Source organism: Antedon mediterranea, chromosome 10, assembly GCF_964355755.1.
Source record: "Antedon mediterranea chromosome 10, ecAntMedi1.1, whole genome shotgun sequence".
NCBI lineage: Eukaryota > Metazoa > Echinodermata > Crinoidea > Comatulida > Antedonidae > Antedon > Antedon mediterranea.
In genome coordinates, this window is record NC_092679.1 from 22,119,359 (window position 1) to 22,138,350 (window position 18,992).

At 31.6% G+C, this 18,992-nt stretch overlaps 3 protein-coding genes and 1 pseudogene across 4 annotated transcripts; 1 reads left to right on the forward strand and 3 right to left on the reverse strand.

Moving 5' to 3' along the window:
* Window positions 1-344: 344 nt before the first annotated feature.
* LOC140060532 (phospholipase B1, membrane-associated-like) lies at window positions 345-7,335 on the reverse strand. Of its 2 annotated transcripts, XM_072106790.1 has the most exons (14): window positions 6,018-7,335; window positions 5,629-5,689; window positions 5,243-5,301; window positions 4,823-4,890; window positions 4,594-4,649; window positions 4,335-4,443; window positions 4,089-4,216; window positions 3,610-3,808; window positions 3,265-3,353; window positions 3,008-3,083; window positions 2,349-2,453; window positions 1,909-2,004; window positions 1,258-1,323; window positions 345-970 (listed from the first exon to the last, which is right to left on the reverse strand). In XM_072106790.1, exons 8-14 carry the CDS (start codon window positions 3,802-3,804, stop codon window positions 812-814), a joined length of 786 nt encoding a protein of 261 aa, XP_071962891.1. In that variant the 5' UTR covers window positions 3,805-3,808; window positions 4,089-4,216; window positions 4,335-4,443; window positions 4,594-4,649; window positions 4,823-4,890; window positions 5,243-5,301; window positions 5,629-5,689; window positions 6,018-7,335; the 3' UTR covers window positions 345-811. The 2 variants fall into 2 exon arrangements, with proteins under 2 accessions (XP_071962891.1, XP_071962890.1); XM_072106789.1 differs by lacking the exon at window positions 4,089-4,216.
* On the reverse strand, window positions 2,770-2,887 carry LOC140061371 (5S ribosomal RNA; annotated as a pseudogene).
* An 88-nt stretch (window positions 7,336-7,423) lies between the features above and the next one.
* LOC140059840 (RNA polymerase II-associated factor 1 homolog) lies at window positions 7,424-15,842 on the reverse strand. The gene is made up of 14 exons (XM_072105783.1): window positions 15,706-15,842; window positions 14,853-14,876; window positions 14,423-14,637; window positions 14,033-14,099; window positions 13,643-13,744; window positions 13,068-13,116; window positions 12,637-12,693; window positions 12,109-12,177; window positions 11,421-11,524; window positions 11,002-11,118; window positions 10,328-10,456; window positions 10,001-10,103; window positions 9,294-9,456; window positions 7,424-8,969 (listed from the first exon to the last, which is right to left on the reverse strand). The coding sequence occupies exons 1-14, from the start codon at window positions 15,753-15,755 to the stop codon at window positions 8,728-8,730; spliced, it is 1,491 nt and encodes a 496-aa protein (XP_071961884.1). The 5' UTR covers window positions 15,756-15,842; the 3' UTR covers window positions 7,424-8,727.
* A 252-nt stretch (window positions 15,843-16,094) lies between these two features.
* Window positions 16,095-18,159, forward strand: LOC140060585 (mediator of RNA polymerase II transcription subunit 29-like). Its single transcript, XM_072106864.1, has 4 exons — window positions 16,095-16,272; window positions 16,573-16,631; window positions 16,985-17,072; window positions 17,305-18,159. Exons 1-4 carry the CDS (start codon window positions 16,099-16,101, stop codon window positions 17,542-17,544), a joined length of 561 nt encoding a protein of 186 aa, XP_071962965.1. The 5' UTR covers window positions 16,095-16,098; the 3' UTR covers window positions 17,545-18,159.
* The last annotated feature ends 833 nt before the right edge of the window (window positions 18,160-18,992 follow it).

The window sequence follows — 18,992 nt, forward strand, 5'->3', positions numbered from 1 at the left end:
CAAAAACCTAATAATTGTGCGTGATTTATTTAAAGAGTATTTTAAGCTCTGTCTACACTATCCAAAAAATGTGATGTGCCCAAATATGGGCATGACGATGTCATATTACTACCATATTTGGGCACATCACACTTTTCTTGTCAAACTAGTTTGATAGTGTAGACAGAGTTTTATTTTCACTATGTTAGAACATTGGTTAACACATTTTTTCAAACTGGGACACAAAAGAATATATTTGAAGAATAAAATGCATTAGTAGTAAAATATTGTAAAAAGAAAACACAATAGATTAGGGAAAAAGAGTATTTATTGCATCAACATTTTGAATTCTTTATTCAGTCTACCTAACTTACCTAACTTAACTAACAAAAGATTTAACAAACAAAATGTAGATTAAAGGAGAATTATTTTTACTGCAAAATATTCTACAAAACAAAAAAAGTGCAATAGAAATGTGCTAAAAAAAGTATAATTAGAAATGTGCTAAAAAAAGTATAATTTAAATTCAAATAGTAGACAAGTGTGGTTTTTTTGTGAATAGTGTTACGGTCAACTATATTATTATATATGTTATCTTATTTCTATTGACAGTTATTGGTGCACCTACAGTAGTTACCTGTGCCATTAATAGAAAAGAAGCATGACCGATCATGCCGACAGAAAACAAGGCATTAGGTGCACGGTCAACTGTCACTCTGTCGACCATCATCATCGGTTTTTAATAATATATATTTTATTTCACTTTTTTCATAAAACATTTTGTACATAAATAGTTTTTAAAAACAAATATTTGAAGAAATTTAATTTGAAATTATACAAAAAGCCTGAAAGAGAAAAGCATTGCGATTAGTGTAATAGAGCCACAGATTACTTGCGAACGGGATGGCTCAGTTGGTTCTGGAACCGATGGATCTTTTGTGACATCAAAGTCGTCACGACTGTTCACGTTTGTAAAAATGTACGGGTGTTCCTAAACAAATAACAAGAAAATAAACTTTTTATCTGCATTGGGCATGGGTATTGGTAGCTAACACTATTTCTGAAATTATATAATAATACTTGAGTAATATTAAAGGAGTAAAATTATTGTTATGATAAAACATAAGCTTACACAGCCAATAGTATATTGTATTATAATGAATACAAGTATAGTACATTGTGACAACATTATGTGTACAAGTCTCTTAGATAAATTTGAAACATTATCACATATTTTTGAAGACAAATTTTATAATGGAATTAGAAATAATCTTTTACCTTTGTCGGGCAAATTAAATCTGAAAATGGCTGCCAAGTTGTTCTTTTCTGGCCTACAGGCGTCATCTGTAGATAATACAACATTTACAGAAAATATACAAAAACTAACATGATAAACGAAAGGAGCTATTATCCCATCAGAATTAAATATACCAATGACCTCATACTAGAGAACCAAGCTACTTCAAATGCTCAGATCATATATTATATTATTATTACTGTATATTGTATTCATATCTTCATAGTGTATATATATATATATATGTATGTATGTATGTAATGCATATGAAAATATATATATTAGCAACCTTTAGTACTGGAAGTACTGTACACAGCACTTGAGTAAAAAACTCATTCTGCACATGCTCACAAACATATGTGACTGTTAGGCTCAATATCTAAGTAGTCGTGCAGTGCATCAATGGTAAATAAATATAAATATAAAATTTCAAATTTCAAAATGGTACATATACCTGTAGAATAATCTATTCTTCTAGTATAGACCCTCAATATGATTCTAGTTGCTTTGAATGTATTCATGTCATATTGAAATATAAATAACCATTGACGGAAACAAATAATTTTGACTTGAGCATTACCTCTGGTTTAAATACTGCTTTCTTAACTACAGTTGACTTTGAGTTGACTTACCATGTTGTTCCAGAGTTCACCAGCCCCAGCTGAGTGCCCTTTGCTACTAAAGTGGAAACAATCTGGAGCAAAGAAGCTAAAATCTGGATTACCATTCTAGTAAGAGAATAATTATTACTACATTTTCAAGTACACTATAACCTTAAAAGCCTACTCTATGAATAAAAGACTATGAACATGGTCAACTGTGCATGGCATTCCTTGTTTCTTATCGGCACAGTCAACCGCAATTCTGTATTCTAATTGGTTCATTGAATGGTCAACTGTGCATGGCATTCCTTGTTTCTTATCGGCACAGTCAACCGCAATTCTGTATTCTAATTGGTACATTGAATGGTCAACTGTGCTCATAGGAAAAAAGATTACAGGAACAGTTGACTTTTATGCACTGCATTAACTCTATGATTTAACTGTTTTACTATGTTCATGTATTGTCTTACTTCGTCAACTGGTGGGTCTGTCTTCGTAAAGAATGGTTGGGAAATTGCTGTAAAATCCTCCTTTGTGTCAAACTTTCCACTTTTTAAAAGTTCTATAGTCCAGTCCTACAAAATAACATACGATGTATGATAAATATGAAAACAATCACACATTCAATTTCGCTTTTGAACATACTGTATCTTGAAATGGATATTTATTTTTATTTTTTTATTTTATTCAATCGAAACCAACAGCGATAATTACCGCCACTTACAGGTTTGATACAAACAAAGCCAGGACTTTTTAAAGCACCTTGATTGGTCCTAACATTGATCAAGGGCTTCTCTCGTCCAGTGACCACCTTGACCAGAGGAAAGGCATAAGCCAATATGTGTGAGGCATTTACTAGATGATTTCAAATGCCTAACGGGACCCCAGTTCCATATACAGCACCCAATACTCCCAGTTGGTCTCCCATCCAAGCTCTAACCAGGCCCAACGTTGCTTAACTTCGGTGATCTGATGAGAACCAGTGTTTCAACGTGGTAAAGCCGTATTAAAATTGAGTAAAAGGTTTAAAAAATGTAAATGTATATATCCAGCTCAGGTAATAAATTCTCTTATACACTTTTAGTAACTCTGTATTAGAATAGTACAGTAGTAGTAAGACATAACAAACCTGATAATTCTGAGTGATCTTTCGCAAATGAACAGCAGTTTCGTTTGGTAAAAACATTGCACAATCGCAGTAAACACTAAAATCAAAGTAAATTATTGTTGAGGAATATAATATTCATTTGTTTTATTTCCTTAAAAAAATATATTAACTTTGTTGGTTTGTTTACATCTACATCATTTATCTAAAATTGTTTCTACTCCATTTTAAAGGCAGACAAAAGATGTTTGAAACTTTCTTGAAACATTTTGTTTACTTACATATGAAGTGCATCGCATTTAAAAGAAGATATCTCCTCAACTGCTGGAATATTTAGAATGATTACAACATTGACTATGGTATGCGGCAGCTGACAAAAAAAAAAGAAACATTGTTGTGTATCAAAACAAACCAAATGATTTGCATATATTATCAGTTATTTTCCAAATAAACTCAACATAACATACTGTAGTAAGGCCTATGTGTATAGTATATGTAAATTAAGCCTAATACTCCTATTAACAATTGATTAGTCACAAAACTTTGTGTGTGTGGGGGGGGGGGGGGAGCAATGGCTGCACTTCCCCTTCTTCCCCCCCCCCCCACCCCCAAATCTGTCCACTTACATCAGTCTGCATGATGGTAAGGGCTTCATCGATGTACGCAACATACTGATGAGGGTCAAATTTATTTGGATTGTCACAGTACTGACAAAGGTCATTTCCACCGATAAATAACGTCACAAGTTTCCAGTCGTTTTCAAAATCCACAAAAGGATCGTTCTTCATTTTGCCTATCATGCGTCGTACTTGGGTGGGCATGTGTCTAAAAGATACAATATGTGGATATAGTGTAATAAATGTGTTATTGATTAAATAGGCCTACATACAGTATAAATATTACTTCCCTTTACATTCACAGCGTAATAATCATATCAAATCAGTTTAATAAAATCATAAAATAGCCTTGATAGTAAGTTATGTACAGAACGTCATCAAAAGTAATTGAAATAAGCAAAGCTTGTAGTCAGAGACCCTTAAAAGAAGTAATGATTAAAGTTAATACTATTAATAACAACAATAAAAACAAAACAAGAATAAATTACTTTAAGAAGATGATTATTATTCATATTATTATAACTTTCTTTGAACATGATAGCTTGTTTCACCATAGATTGTTGTTATTCTACTGTAGAAGGCCGTGTTGACATTATAATTGTTAGGTAAAAATGAACTAAGAGAAAAATGAAATAAAATAAATATAAATTTACAAAGAATTACAACAAAAAATATGATAAATATTGAAATATGTTTGACGTTGAGATAAGTTAAAAAGAATTTAATCAACTAACTCTGCTCTTGCTCCAGGTACTGCACAATTAAAATTAGTTCCTTCACTATTTTCATCACCGTTTCCAACAGAATAACCATAGACATCTTCATTGAATTCTTTCAATATATCTATAACAAAATTAATAATAAACCATTTCTTGACAACAAGTTACTTTGAAGATTGTGGCATCTTCATAAATAAAGTTGCTGCTAATTGACTAGTAGTTGAAATTAACGAACACAATATGATATCACTGTACAAGCACATGCATTACTTACTGGGAATCGTTACTACACTTTGTGTTAATGACTGCAGGCTACCATCACCTCCAATACTATAAGTAAGATAAGAGAAATAAAAAAAATTACAACTACTGTACTGTACATTTTCAGACTAAAATTCTACTATCTAGGCCTATAAACAATGAAAATATCTTGAGAAAAAAGTACCCCACCGTAGCCCTACAGTAAGCATATTGTGGGGTCCAAGAAACAGAAAGAAGTTCACCTCCATGACCGTCCACGAGCCTCAACTATAACACCAGGCAATGCACATGCTCCTGCTCCGTTTGCAGCCTAATATAAATTTTAAAAATGTTAAAGAGCTAATGTAATACAGTAGTAAAAACAGAAAATGGATATACTTAGTAATTACAGAATGAGTACATGACATTGTTTTAAAAGCTTGATCAATAAAGGTGAAATGAACCATGTTTCCCAGGAGCACTTAAGTGAGTCATTTTACTCTTCACATTTAGATTAACGGAATCTATCTAAGTGAATATAATTTAAGGAAATCCTTAAATATTAATTGCTATAAATTTAAAGGAAATATCTCACTTAAGTGTGATTTGTGGATACGGCCACGGCTCTATAGTAGTTTGCAAGCTTAAACCATAAAAATAAACAAATAAACAATCAATCTTACCGTAATAGAATCGCCTACTGCGCCAACAACTTTGATATCAGCTGGTCTCACCCGATGAGCTATTAGGAGATAAGATTGTAGATTTTAATGGGTTTTAACACGCTTGAATAGATAAATTTATTAATACATTTCTTCATGCATTACTGTACCAGTTGGATCACAAGACACAACTTTGTGCTGATTACTAGATGCATTATGGGAGTAGGTTTCGATATGCGTTTGATACATAAAAATTTACCAGGGTAATAATGTAAGGCGATAAAAGTGCTTTATATAACAACAAATATTATTACTACTGTTATAGTAAAAGTTTTACCATGGATAAAATATTTTCTCCAACCTACAGTAGAGATCTACCAACTTAAACCACCTAGAATCCAACTTACCAGAAGTAGGTACAGTCTCTGAGGGACCGGTGTCTGGGCAATCAATTTTTAATGATGTTTTCTATAAAACAAAGCAAAGTACTATACTGTAATGTATTAATACTACTGCTATCCCACTTTTGATATAATTATTAATTTATAATGTTTTAATTTTACAATCATCTCCAATGATATTTTTAATAACTATATTTCAAAATCCATATGCAATTCAGTGTTAATCTAAGATTCGTGGACCCAATGGTCATATTTACCATTCACATTAGGCCTCAACATTTAAAAATAAAATTTAATTCCTAAATATTTAACTGATTTAAGTCAAATACTTGATTTAAGTGATTTGGAACAGATTTTGTCAAATCATGAATTAAAATATTTGAAAATAATCTTACATATGGTAGAAAGCACTCTGGATAGTCTGGGATTGGCAGTTCTGGTAGTCCTGTTGGAATCGTTAGGTTCTCACCAACACGTGCTGGTGTCTCTTCAAATGAATTCAGAACCTTGACGTAATTCTGCCATTCAACTTAAGGAACATAAAAAATAAATTTAAAAACTAAATATTAAATATGGAAGTTTAAACATTTTATATTTTACCAGGTACACATTAGAATCAAATAGCATTATACATTCAAAAGTCCCAAATATCCAATCAAACAACTGGAAATTCTATCAAACAGAACCTTATTTCTAATATTGAAATTGCAAATATAGGAAAACCGGACTTCCTGTGTCAACCTAAAGCTCTGTCTACACTATCAAACTAGTTTGACAACAAAAGTGTGATGAGCCCAAATATGGTAGTGATATGCTTAAATATTATAGTGATTTGACATCATCATGTTCATATAATGGACAAATCAATTTTTTTGGTCACATAATAAAGTTTAGACAAAGTTTAAGGGTGTCTGGTACTGGGAGAGTTGAGTGTATTATTTTTACCAGGGTTTGAACACTCCAATCAAATTTAAACATGTTTGTTATTATCAATTCTGATCTAAAGTGAACATATACATACCATCGTTACTCTGTGTAAAACATCCACCAACGAATAGAAACAAGAAAACCACCTGAAACCTCATTTTTAAAATCTGAATTCTTTAGCCCACTATGAAAGCAACCTTAAGTGTAAGGTACTTGTGTAGTTAAGTCAAAGGTCTGGGGAGTTGCGGGCCAAAGTTAGATTATAAGGATAACAAAGTACTGTATCATTATTATGAATTGCTAATAAGTTGAACTAATATTTACACTGATCTATTGGCTTCTATATAATGTTGATTTTTGATAATACTAATCATTACATCGAACCATTACGCCTAAATTGAGACATTAAGGCATTTGGATCGTCTGTATTTATGGGCCTATTTTGTTACCAAATTAGATATAGGTCAACACCGTATTATTTTTAAATAAATACATTATAGATAATATAGTTAGACAAACAATATATTAACAAAAGTCAACACAATATGTTTAGGAAGTTTCTAGGCCTACAAACTACACTATACACAACTCAATAATGAAGCTATCATGTATAAAAGTCATTCTGTGTACACGCTCAGAAACATACATACACAGGATGACTGTTAGACTCAATAGCTGCATAGTGACGTCATGAAAAGCAATCATGTGTAAAAGTCATTATGCATATGCTCAGAAACATATGAGCATGTACAGAATGACTGTTAGACTCAATAGCCACATAGTGACAACATGATTGATTGATGATTGATAATATCTCAATTTAGAGTTCTCAAACAGAAATATTAAATTTATATATCTATGTAGTCATCAGCTAAAATTTGACATTCTAAAATGAAATACAGTACACATTAAGAAAATGAAATATTGCTACTAAAGGTTTACAAATTGTACATAAAGTAGTTTTATTCATTTGTCCAGTGTCTACGTACCAAAAAAAATCTGGACAGACAATACAAACAAATGGATTGTTTTATACAGTGATGCAACGGCTATTATATGCATAGCCTAGCCTCGACTCCAGCAGATGCTGAGCTCTGGAAACAAGTAAGTAAATAAGCGCTCACTGGCTAAACCCAGGGGCCCAGAGCTCAAGGGGCCCCTAGAGAATGAGCAGTTCAAATCAACTAACCAGCATTGGAGGGCCCCTTACGAGTGCTAAACCAGGGGCCTTAGCCCTATGCCACTGGTTTTATATAATTTACAGAATGAAATATGTTTTCTTTTCTGTATTTGTGATGGAATCAAGTCCTTAATGAATATGTACATGGGTGGGACCAGCAGGTGTGGGTGGCTTGGTTTTTCACCCTCCTAAATTAAGAAAATGATAATGCAATAGATAAGATCCAGATTAAGTTCAGCACACCAGTTCACCACGAGGTGAGTATTTTCTGTCTAGTCATTTGAGTAAATCATGAATGAGGTCGACATAACGTATGACTGCCTCACAAGTCAACGCACTTTGCATTTGATCAACTTAATCCTTGTAATCTGGCTTGGAGATAAGCAGAAGTAGCCCAAGTACCTTACAGTTCATAATAAGGTAAGATACACCAGAACCATTTATTTGAAAATTCTATGTCTTTTAGAACCTTGTCCACAATAGTACACTTAAAGCCTTGTCTGCACCATCAAACTAGTGCACAAAAAAAGTGTGATGTGTTCAAATATGGTAGTGATATGAACAGCATTCTCCAGTAACTGTGTAAACAGGCTTGACAAACTTCTCCAACATGTGGAAATGTGGAGTATGTAAACGTTTGGTGAGGTTTGCTAGTGTAGACTAAGCTAATATAATTTTCACTCCTGCAAGAAGTAACAACTTGTAACCAGGTTTGCCTAGTGGAAAGACAATTTTGTCACAATTTGAATCTCACAAGATTTCACAAGGAACCCCAATCATCATAGTCATCAAGAAGCATGCAACTATGCTTTCCTCCCAAGATTTCTCACAGTTAGACTGCACAACACCAGTAGCTACGACATTAAAACAAGTGGCGTACTCTCTGTTATCGGGAAAATAATTCACGCACAGAGATGAAGTTTTAATTTATATAATTAAATATCCAGGAGCGCATGATTCTTGGAAACTGAACAATTCTCCTTCGGTGAGTGAGCACTTCAATCGCTTTCGTCACCTGATGATTTTACTTCACCATCACTATCACTCGCACTTCCAAAGATTTCTTCTTCATCTTTTTCTTTCCTTCTTTCCATATCGTCCTCTTCATCTTCCTCTTTAACTTCTTCCTCGTGTTCACTCTCTTTTTCTTCGTTCTCACTCTCTTCTTTATCACTTTCTTGTACATTCTGTGCCGCTGCTTCTTCTTCATCGCTGTCTTCTTTCTCTTGTTCACTTTCACCTTTAAATTTAAAAATCAAAACAAATTTATTTAAATTTATACTAATATTCAATAATTATATTATTTTATAATACACCTAGGTATTCAATAACTACTCTATTGAACTCATGGTCATTCAATTATCGTTATTATCATTGAATTATATATTATATTATATATATTATCATTGAATTATATATTATATTATATATTATATATTATTATATTATTATGAATTACATATCAACCGTGCAAGCAGTCTAAATTTTACCTCATGAAATAATTTTTACTATTGCACTTATAAGCATTCATTATTTGTATAACCATTTATTATCTTAACAATACCTGAATGTTGTTCATTTTCTTCTTCGTTTTGATTTTCCACATCACTAGCTTCCTTCTCTTCTTTCTCAACATCTTCCATCTCTTCATCTTCTGCAATTCCTTCTTCCTCTTCTTCCTCCTCTTCTTCAGCCATTTGGTTATCAAGTTGTGCCAGTCTTGCCGACTAAAGAATAACAAAATCAGAGATTTAAAACACAACAAAATTACTTATTAATTGAAAATGATTATTATTGATAAAAATGTAATATATTGGTGAAATATAATAAATTGATAAAAATGTAATATATTGATGAAATGTAATATAATGACGACAATATACTTCATTTATGAAAATATAAAATATTAATAAAATGAATATATTGATGAAAATATAATAAATTGATGAAAAAGTAATACATTGATGAAATGTAATTTACTGATGAAATGTAATATATAGATGAAATGTTATATAATCAGGAAATGTAATATATTGAGGAAAATCTAATCAATTGATGAAAATGTAATAAATTGATAAAAATGTAATAAACTGATGAAATATATTATATTGATGAAAATATAATATATTGATTTATAAATTCACAATTATGATATTGACTATAAAAATATTAATGATGATAATTTGGTACCAATATCATTATCAACAATAAAATACAAATATGTGATGATTGACGATGAAAATAATGATGACAATCATGATGGTATCCTACCTGTGCTGCTGTTTCAGCTTCTGTTTGATCCCGATGTTTAACAACAAGAAATGATGACCCAGATGACACAGTTTCTTTAGCTCTTCTTTTACTTAATCGTACCCTAGTAAACAAGTAAATTTAAAATATTTATTATATCAATCCTCAAACCTCATTAAATCACTTTATTATTACATTATTATTATCATTTTATTTCATAAACATTTATTTCTATTAATGGTGCATAGAAAATAACAAACGAATTAAAGAAAAAATACCATTAATAGAGGATTTTACAAGAAAAAACTTCGTCACGTAAAACCCATGGACAAAACAACCACCACCTACCTAGTTTCCAATTCATTGTAGAATACACCTTCTCCTTTTCTAAAAACAAAGAAATAATTTTCCTCGTAGCCCCTACTCGTCTTGTTCTTCACGTTCCAATTGTACTCTCTCGCCATCTTATACTCATATCTTTAAAAAAATGTATATTAAATTGACCTGATAAACATTTTCAGAAAAAAAAACTGCTGAAAATTATTGTAACATCATCTTACTATAATGTTCAGTTTGCAAAACTGTATGCCCAAAAGGCTTTTATGATGTGTGATGAATTTACATTAGTTTATTTATGGCCGGCTTTCACTAATCACTCATGCTATTGAAATTGTATTAGTTTAAATGTATGTGTATTGTTTCTGGGGTCTTTCTCGAGACAAGAAACTTGATTTCTTCTAGAGAAGACCCCAAATGATGGCTTATTACCTTGTTTTATTTAAATAATGTACACACCTATATATTACACTGTAAAAAAATATGCCATTGTTGAACAAATAAATGTTTGTTGAACTTTGATCACAAGTTAAAAATAGATTTTTTTTTTTAATTTATTTACTTTAAATGACATAGTAACAAAATAAAAGAAGATTAACAGTTTACAGTGTATAAAAATATTTTAACCAATCACAGTGGTTACGTTGCTTGTTGAATTGTAAATCTAAAAATAAGTATGTACTTACACATCATCGTGAGCGTAATCCACATCTTCTTCAGCGTCGCGCTTTCGTTTTCCGAGTGTTTCCTCCGTCGGTAAGAAATAACCTACAAATTGATCCCCACTCTCATCAACCATACCTCTGTTAAAAAATGACAAACATGATACTTTAAGCTCTGTTTACACTATCAAACTAGTTTGACAAAAAAAGTGTGATGTGCCCACATGGTGGTAGTGATATGCCCATCACATTTTTTGTCACATAAAGTATAAAGTACAAAATTAATTAATGTTAAAAGTGCAAAAGAAAAAGGTGGGAGTTATACAGGTAATCCTTATATCCCTGGGGACACCATATGAAGTGGACACTTGTTGAGTTCCAAATATGTCTTTTTATAGGTTCTACTATATTAAACCATACATTTTATTAGCAATAATAATAACCTTATCATAGCTTGTGACATCTCTTCTACTTGTACAGCAGCTGATTTTCCTTTAGGTGCAGGATCAAAATCAAATATAACCTGAGCACATGGATTGGTCCACAGCTAAATATAAAAAAAGACAATTTACAATACTTTACATTATAATACATATAATTTATAGTGAGTGGCCAAGCAGTTAAGATAGTGGAACCGTAATCTAAGGGTTTGAGGCTCACTAGCTCCATGGTCCTGGTGGTAGAATGAGTCTTCTCAAATAATGAGGTAGTTGGAGAAGTCTAGTGGTGGGTGTGAAAAGTGAAAAATGGTTCATGTAAAAAATATAAAACAGTACTTTTTAAAAACATTTTCACCTCTTATTAGTAAACAAATCTTGAGATTATTTGGAAATTAGAGAACAATGCAAATGATGATAATGAGTTACACTATAATATCATGTGTAGGAAATAAAATGAAGTAGAACATCTTCTCTGGGATACCTCTATTCAGGAGACTCCTCTATTAGGGAGAGACTCTTCTGCATGAAAGGGAAATATATGTTTTAACACTATGGGTTAACACTAATGGACACCTGCTATTTAGGGGACACTCCTATTAATGTGTCCCATTAATAGTTGTGCTACTGTAACTTAATTTCAACTATGAATAACAGAAACCCTGGGGACCAGGAGAAACAAAATGCTACTTGCCTTAAAATCTGGATATATTTGCATCACATCAACAGGTGTCACTGAGGGTTTGCTGTAGTGTTTGGTAATCTAAAAAATAAATCATAAATATCAAACTTAATGTGATAAAAAAATGCCCATATATGGACAGGATTATGTCATATTACTACCATATTTGAGCACATCACACTTTTTTTGTCAAATTAGTTTGATAGTGTAGACCTATTTGATTGCACTAGACTTATTTGGGTGAACGAGTTCAGCTAAATTGAGCAAGAAAAGTCAAACCGAACACTTGCTACAATTCACTTAGGGTTATATCAATAGTTACTTTTACTGACCACTGCCTGCCCAGTAGAACTGGTCTCGGTAAAACTAACAATGCTGGCTACAAAGTCAAATCTAAAATAGGTAACTCTTGTAAGCACATCACCATGAAAGTAAATCATAGTTTTTAACATCATGGTTACATTTTAGTAAAACCATGGTAAAACATTTTTATAAACCATCTGTTGTAGTACCATACGTTTTTTTATTGATATAACTTACAGGTAATTTGGCATCAATAAACGTTTTCTCAATTGCTTGCAACTGACTGTCTCTGTCCTGTAACAAAATAAATAAAAATAAATACACATAATCAGGGAATAATTTCGCCAGTGTAGCATAGCAAAAAGCTATACAAAACAACCTTATTGCTACACATTTCTAAAATTGTGTATCAAAAAATACAATACAAAACTATGTTTCTTGAATCCAAAATCAGTTTGATTAGCATTATTGCTAAACAAAATTTTAAAATGAAATTTTTCCCTGCATAATACATTTTTTTTTCTATTGCTAAATAGGTTATACTTGTATATCGTTTCTTAATCCATTTTTTAATTGCAGGACATTCTCACAAATCAACTATTAAACATTTTTGTTTGTAAAATATACATAAAAGATAAAGTCTAGTATTTCTACTACTGAGTGGTTACCTTATATACATCTTCTTCTGTAAATTGCTTCTTTAAACTATATGCAACTCTGTAATTAAAAATAAAATAAGGTTTTAGCCTACGGTTTGCTGTGTTTGGGAAAATTAACAACTAATAATGGCAATGATGAATAAGGAAATTTATGATGATGTTGATGATAGGTTTATGATGATGATGATACAATGACGATGATTATGATTATACAATGACAATGATTATGATGATGATATAATGACGATGATTATGATGATGATACAATGAGATAATGATGATTATGATGATGATACAATGACGATGATTATGATGATGATACAATGATGATGATTATGATGATGATTATGATGATGATACAATGATGATAATTATGATGATGATACAATGATGATGATTATGATGATGATACAATGACGATGATTATAATACAATGATGATGATGATGATACAATGATGATAATTATGATGATGATACAATGACGATGATTATGATGATGATACAATGACGATGATTATAATACAATGATGATGATGATACAATGACTAGATGATGATGATTATTATGATGCATATGTACATACTTAGTTTCTACTTTATCACTTCTGTGCTGAGATCTGTTATATTCACTTGATATGTATTCTGTTTTTCGTAACCATGATACCATTTTACTGTGCTGTTTCGACCTAAAAAGAAAGAATATTTTCATAGACTTGACAATTTTAAATAGCAAAAGGTTTGATTTGATGTATTTCGTTAAAAAAAACAATAAAAATTAAAATAATTGAACCAGGATATTACCAAAGAAAGTTTTAAATAATATAAAACTTTTTTTCCATTTGGTGATCGCAAGTCTGGGCACTGTTGAGATTAATTTTTTTAATTAAAATTTAGCAGGTGGAGGGAAGAAAGGAAGGGTGGCAGAGAGGGCCATGGGGAGGAACATTTGTTGGGAAATAAATTAAAATGTGTACCGTTTTGAATCGCCAGGAGTTGCTATGTCTTCTTCCAGTAACCTCTCATCAGCTGGATCTAAATTTACTGAAAACAGACATTGATGAAAAATGTTAAAAAGTCCTTGTGTTTTACTAAAACTATTGGAAAACATGTAATTGTCATCTTAACACTATAATTCATTTATTGATCTCTTTTGTAACTTAAACAAAAGTTAAAAAGGGTTTTTTTTCTAAAGCTCTGTCTACACTATCAAAATCTATGTGACAAAAAATGTGCCCATATATGATGTATCACCACCATATTTGGGCACATCACATTTTTAGTTGTCAAACTAGTTTGATAGTGCAGACAGAGCAAACATTTTCAAATGAAGATTATCTTTAGATGTGCTTTGTATGGAGCCCTACCATTAGGGTCAATACTGTAGGTGACTGGATTAATGAGGTCAATCGTGACCCCAAGGTCATGTTCAGCAAGCAGTTCATGTTTAAATGTTCGTTCTAATGAAGTTGCATTGTACTGTACGAATCTGTTAGCCTCAAACGGATAGGTGATAAATTTGGGGTCAAAGGGTATGTCCGGCAGCTGGTTTGTGTATTTTGGCCTGCAAACAAGATCCGATCTAAAAAAAACCAAATGAAATGTTATTCATATTATCATTTAAAAAAAGTTTTTCTGTTGAGCACCAGTTTCACAATTTATCCTTTGAATAAGAAAAGAATTTTTTGTTGAGGACAAAAGTTTCTGAATCAAAATGTGTTTAATGAATGTCTTAAATTAATTAAATGAACGCATTAAATGAAATCCTGAAAATGTGCAGGTTATAATAATACTTACTTTGGGGGACCAGAAGATCTTGGCCTAAAACAAAAGAACAATTACAGTTAGCGATGTTAGTACAGTATGCAATAATGGTAAATTAAAAAATAAATATTAAAAATCAAATCAATTAATAATAATATCGCCGAATTAATATTATAATTCTATTGATTATCTATATATAAATTTACGTAAGGGCAAAATTCGGTAAATCGCGCCTTACTTTTACTATTTAGAATTTTTACTCGATGGTATATAAATTTGGTTCGTACTTTCGGTACTGATTTTAACCACCTGATTTAACCCTATTTACTAATTAAATTAAGTTAGAGAATTAGTTATTGACGATTAAAACGAATTTAGGTTCAACGATTTGCCCCAAAGAGGGGTGTTTTCCGATCGTGGTATACACTGTCTAATGGATGTCCATCTTGAAAAATACCTGCCACAAAATTGCGAGGAGGCTTCGCATTTTCCTATCTCCTCCTACGATAATTGTTTTTAATAGCTGAAAACCGGTTGAACAGCTACAGTACAGCATCATAATGTTGAAGACAGGACGATTTTCTTTAAAAAATACTATTTTGGTAGATTTAATATACGATTATACAAATGGTTGGTAATTAAATTACGTGAACATTTTCTTATTGAGCAACTAATATTGGGAAATGTAATCAATTTAATGATGTTTTGAATCGATTTATTCCAAGAAAAATTCTCCGGCCCTCTTTTGGGACGAAACGTCCCGGGCTGAAGTGTTCCTAATTGAGCCGGGCCTAGAGCATAGGACTAATAATCTCTGGTTACATTTAGGCCTAGCGTTCTGAAGTTCTAGGTTTATATTAGCTATTTCAGATCAGTTAACTCTTACCTTCTATCACCTGAATCTGGTCTTTTACCACTTTGAATGGTTGGTGGCATAGTTATTTAAAGAGCAGTTGATTAGTCCTTGATAAAGTATAAAATAACGTAGGCCTAAACGACGTTCCTCTCGTCAAAACATGCAAGATGGTTCTTTTGTTTTATTAGAGAGCTAGGTAGGCCTAATTTAAAATCAACAAATTCGTAGCATAATAAACAGATAAAATACAATATTTAGGATTTATTTATTAAAATAAATGTATCATATTTTGTTTTGAAATTCTGTGTGTACACATTTATTTTTAATAAATAAATTGGTTTTAATTTAATACAGAATTTAATTAAACATTAACCTACCTAAGTGGGTGAAATAAGATTGTTTGTTCTTCTTTCGAGAAATACAATGGCGGCTGTTCCGCAAACTTTTGGGGCAACTCCAAATAACCCTGGTTCTAGCACCCCTGCGGGTGGCTCAGGCACTCAACAGCCTACTCATAGTGCTTCACAAATTCAACCAGAAAATAATCCGATTTTAAATGTTAAAGCGGCCCTACCTCTTCTTAACAAGTCTCTTAGTGTAAGTAAAGCTAGGCCCCGTTTTACCATATCGCTCCCCCGATGTATATGCTGCAGGCCGCATAACGTTGGTGGCGGTGGTGTTAGAGGTATATAGTACCGGAGGCCTAGCTAAACACCAACAATTATTTGTATGTTTAATGTGTATAAGGCTCGATATTTACGAAACATTATCATAATACTGAATTGTTTGCAGTTTTTAGAACTTTAAAAATCCAACTAATATTAAAAAGTAATTAAATTTAAAATTACTAGGCTTACTGTACTCCCTAATCTATTTAATTATAATTTTAACTTTCAGAATCTAATGAAGATTGCTGCAGAAAATTTTGTTCACAATGCTGCTGTTGATAATAATGGGTAAAATATTTATTTTTTAATAAAAAAAAATACATGGTTTAACAATATATTACAAATAATAGATAAATTATAATAAATTATTTGCTATTAACTGTCATTAATAATATTAAATTAATTTAAGCTGTGTTCTAGTTTGTTATAGAATGCGCATGTACATATCACTTTACAATAGTACTCAATATATGAATGCTAAAAAAAGTAACAGCTGTTTTGAGAAAAATAAAAACAGAAATCCCACCGGTATTGATTTCACTCCCTGAAATATGATATTCAGAGTTTATTTGGTTTTAAAAATTAGTTTTTTAATATTGATTATAAAATCAATTATTTTAATAAATTTTTTTTTTTTTTAGGAAAATAGTTGAGGCTGCGGCGTTGCATAGGTTTGATAAGGCACTTGAAGATTTCTACTCTCATTGTGATTACATTGAAGGGCATCTGGTAAGCTAGACTGATTTATTCATTAAATTAGTTTAATCACAAATCTAATCATTTAAATAAATTAATTTAAGTAAATTACAACATTAGATTAGAGGACTTGTACACTCAACCTAATTTATATCAATCCAACAAAGTCAATTTAAAGTCAAATCAATCCATTGCAGTGAAATCAATCTAAATAAAATCATTGCAATGAAGTCAATCAATGCAATTTTTATATTTAATATTTCAGCGTCTTGCTCAAGAATGTTCCAAACAGCATGGTTACAGTGCGAGATACACACCTATACAACTACCTTTGGCCAAAGCTGACCCAAACGTGCAACCCTCAAGCGTATTGGACGCCCAGAAATATGGATCATACACAAATTTAGTAAAATTGCAGATTTCGTGTGTGAACGATGTACATAAAGCGTTACTAGACTGTGCTTATAGCATTTCACATCAAAATAAACGAGAGGAGAGTAAATAAATAAAACAACGTTAATATGTAATGACACTTAAAGGATGAGAAAGTTGAACCTCGGGTACATGATGTGTGTGCATCCTCTTTTTTTTAAAGAAAATGATTTTTTTGCATAAAATGTCTTTGGGTCAAATAATAAACATTGAATGGAAAAAATTGAGATATAGCGTCTTGCCCATCATCTCAATGAGTAACTCTATAATACCTGCATAGAAGTACACCTTAACAAATATTTGGCGTAGTCAATGTCTGCACCTATGATGGTAGAATTTATTGGAAGCATGTCTCTATGCCCGTGCTCAGTTGGGTTTCTTCTCACCAACGTTTATAGCAATAACTGTGCACACCAATGAAACCAAATTACTTGGTTAAATAAATAAATAGACCTTATGAGACCTTTAATGTCCCCTCAAATTATGTGTTGAATAGCAATACAGCTAGTAGCACTGTGATTCTTAAAGGGACCAGGTCACAGCTAAAATGGTCTTCATTTGGAGGGAGGTCTGTAATGTATATATATATATTTTGTGTAGGAAGCGTATGTATCACATACAGCAGTTATTGGCAGATTTTTTTACTGGCTATCAAAATGAAATCATGAACTAATTATGAATTTATTATTAAACATTTTTGGTTTGTACAGTATTAAAAAAAACTATTAAAATAATTACCTGTATATTGTAAGTAGTTTATTTATGTTTCAAGACCAGTAACGTTAAATATGTAGATTAAACACAATATCAGAATGCAATGCTTTTATATATTCATCATGAACTACACGCGCGCGTGTACTAAAGGATGTGGTATTATCAACCTTTAAACGTGCTTAACAGGTCGTCGCATATATCAACCTTTGAACGACCTTTAAATACCCGAATGCAGTCCAATAATGACATCATAAACTAGACGCGTGCGTACTAAAGGCCGTGGCATCACCAACATTTGAACGCGCTCAACAGGTCAACAACAATTTTTTAACAAATTGTGTATTCAATTATTATAATTATTAGATCAAAGATTAAGTATTGATGACCAATAAGTGAGACAATCATACCCCATTGCTCGAGAAAACATATAACACAAGCTGTGGTTGGTGATCTCATATATTTTTCAAACCTGAAACTCATCCCTGGTCAAGCACGTTGTTATTTAATGCGGACCACGAAACATTATCTCTAATACTTCTTCTACAATATCATTTTTTTGTGTTATTTAATCAGTTACTTTTGTGTTTGAAGTTAGTATACCCGCCCATTTAACGTCACAACTTTGTTGGTTTCCAAAACTTCAAACTAAACGTCATAAGGTTCGTGATTGTGAAACTGAATGATTCTAATATTAATACCAACTTAATATATGCTTGTTTTGAGTGTGGATTATATGTTATAATGTGATAAGGCCTACTTGATTGAAGTTTGATGATCTGAGATAGTATTGTAATCTCGGGTTTGATA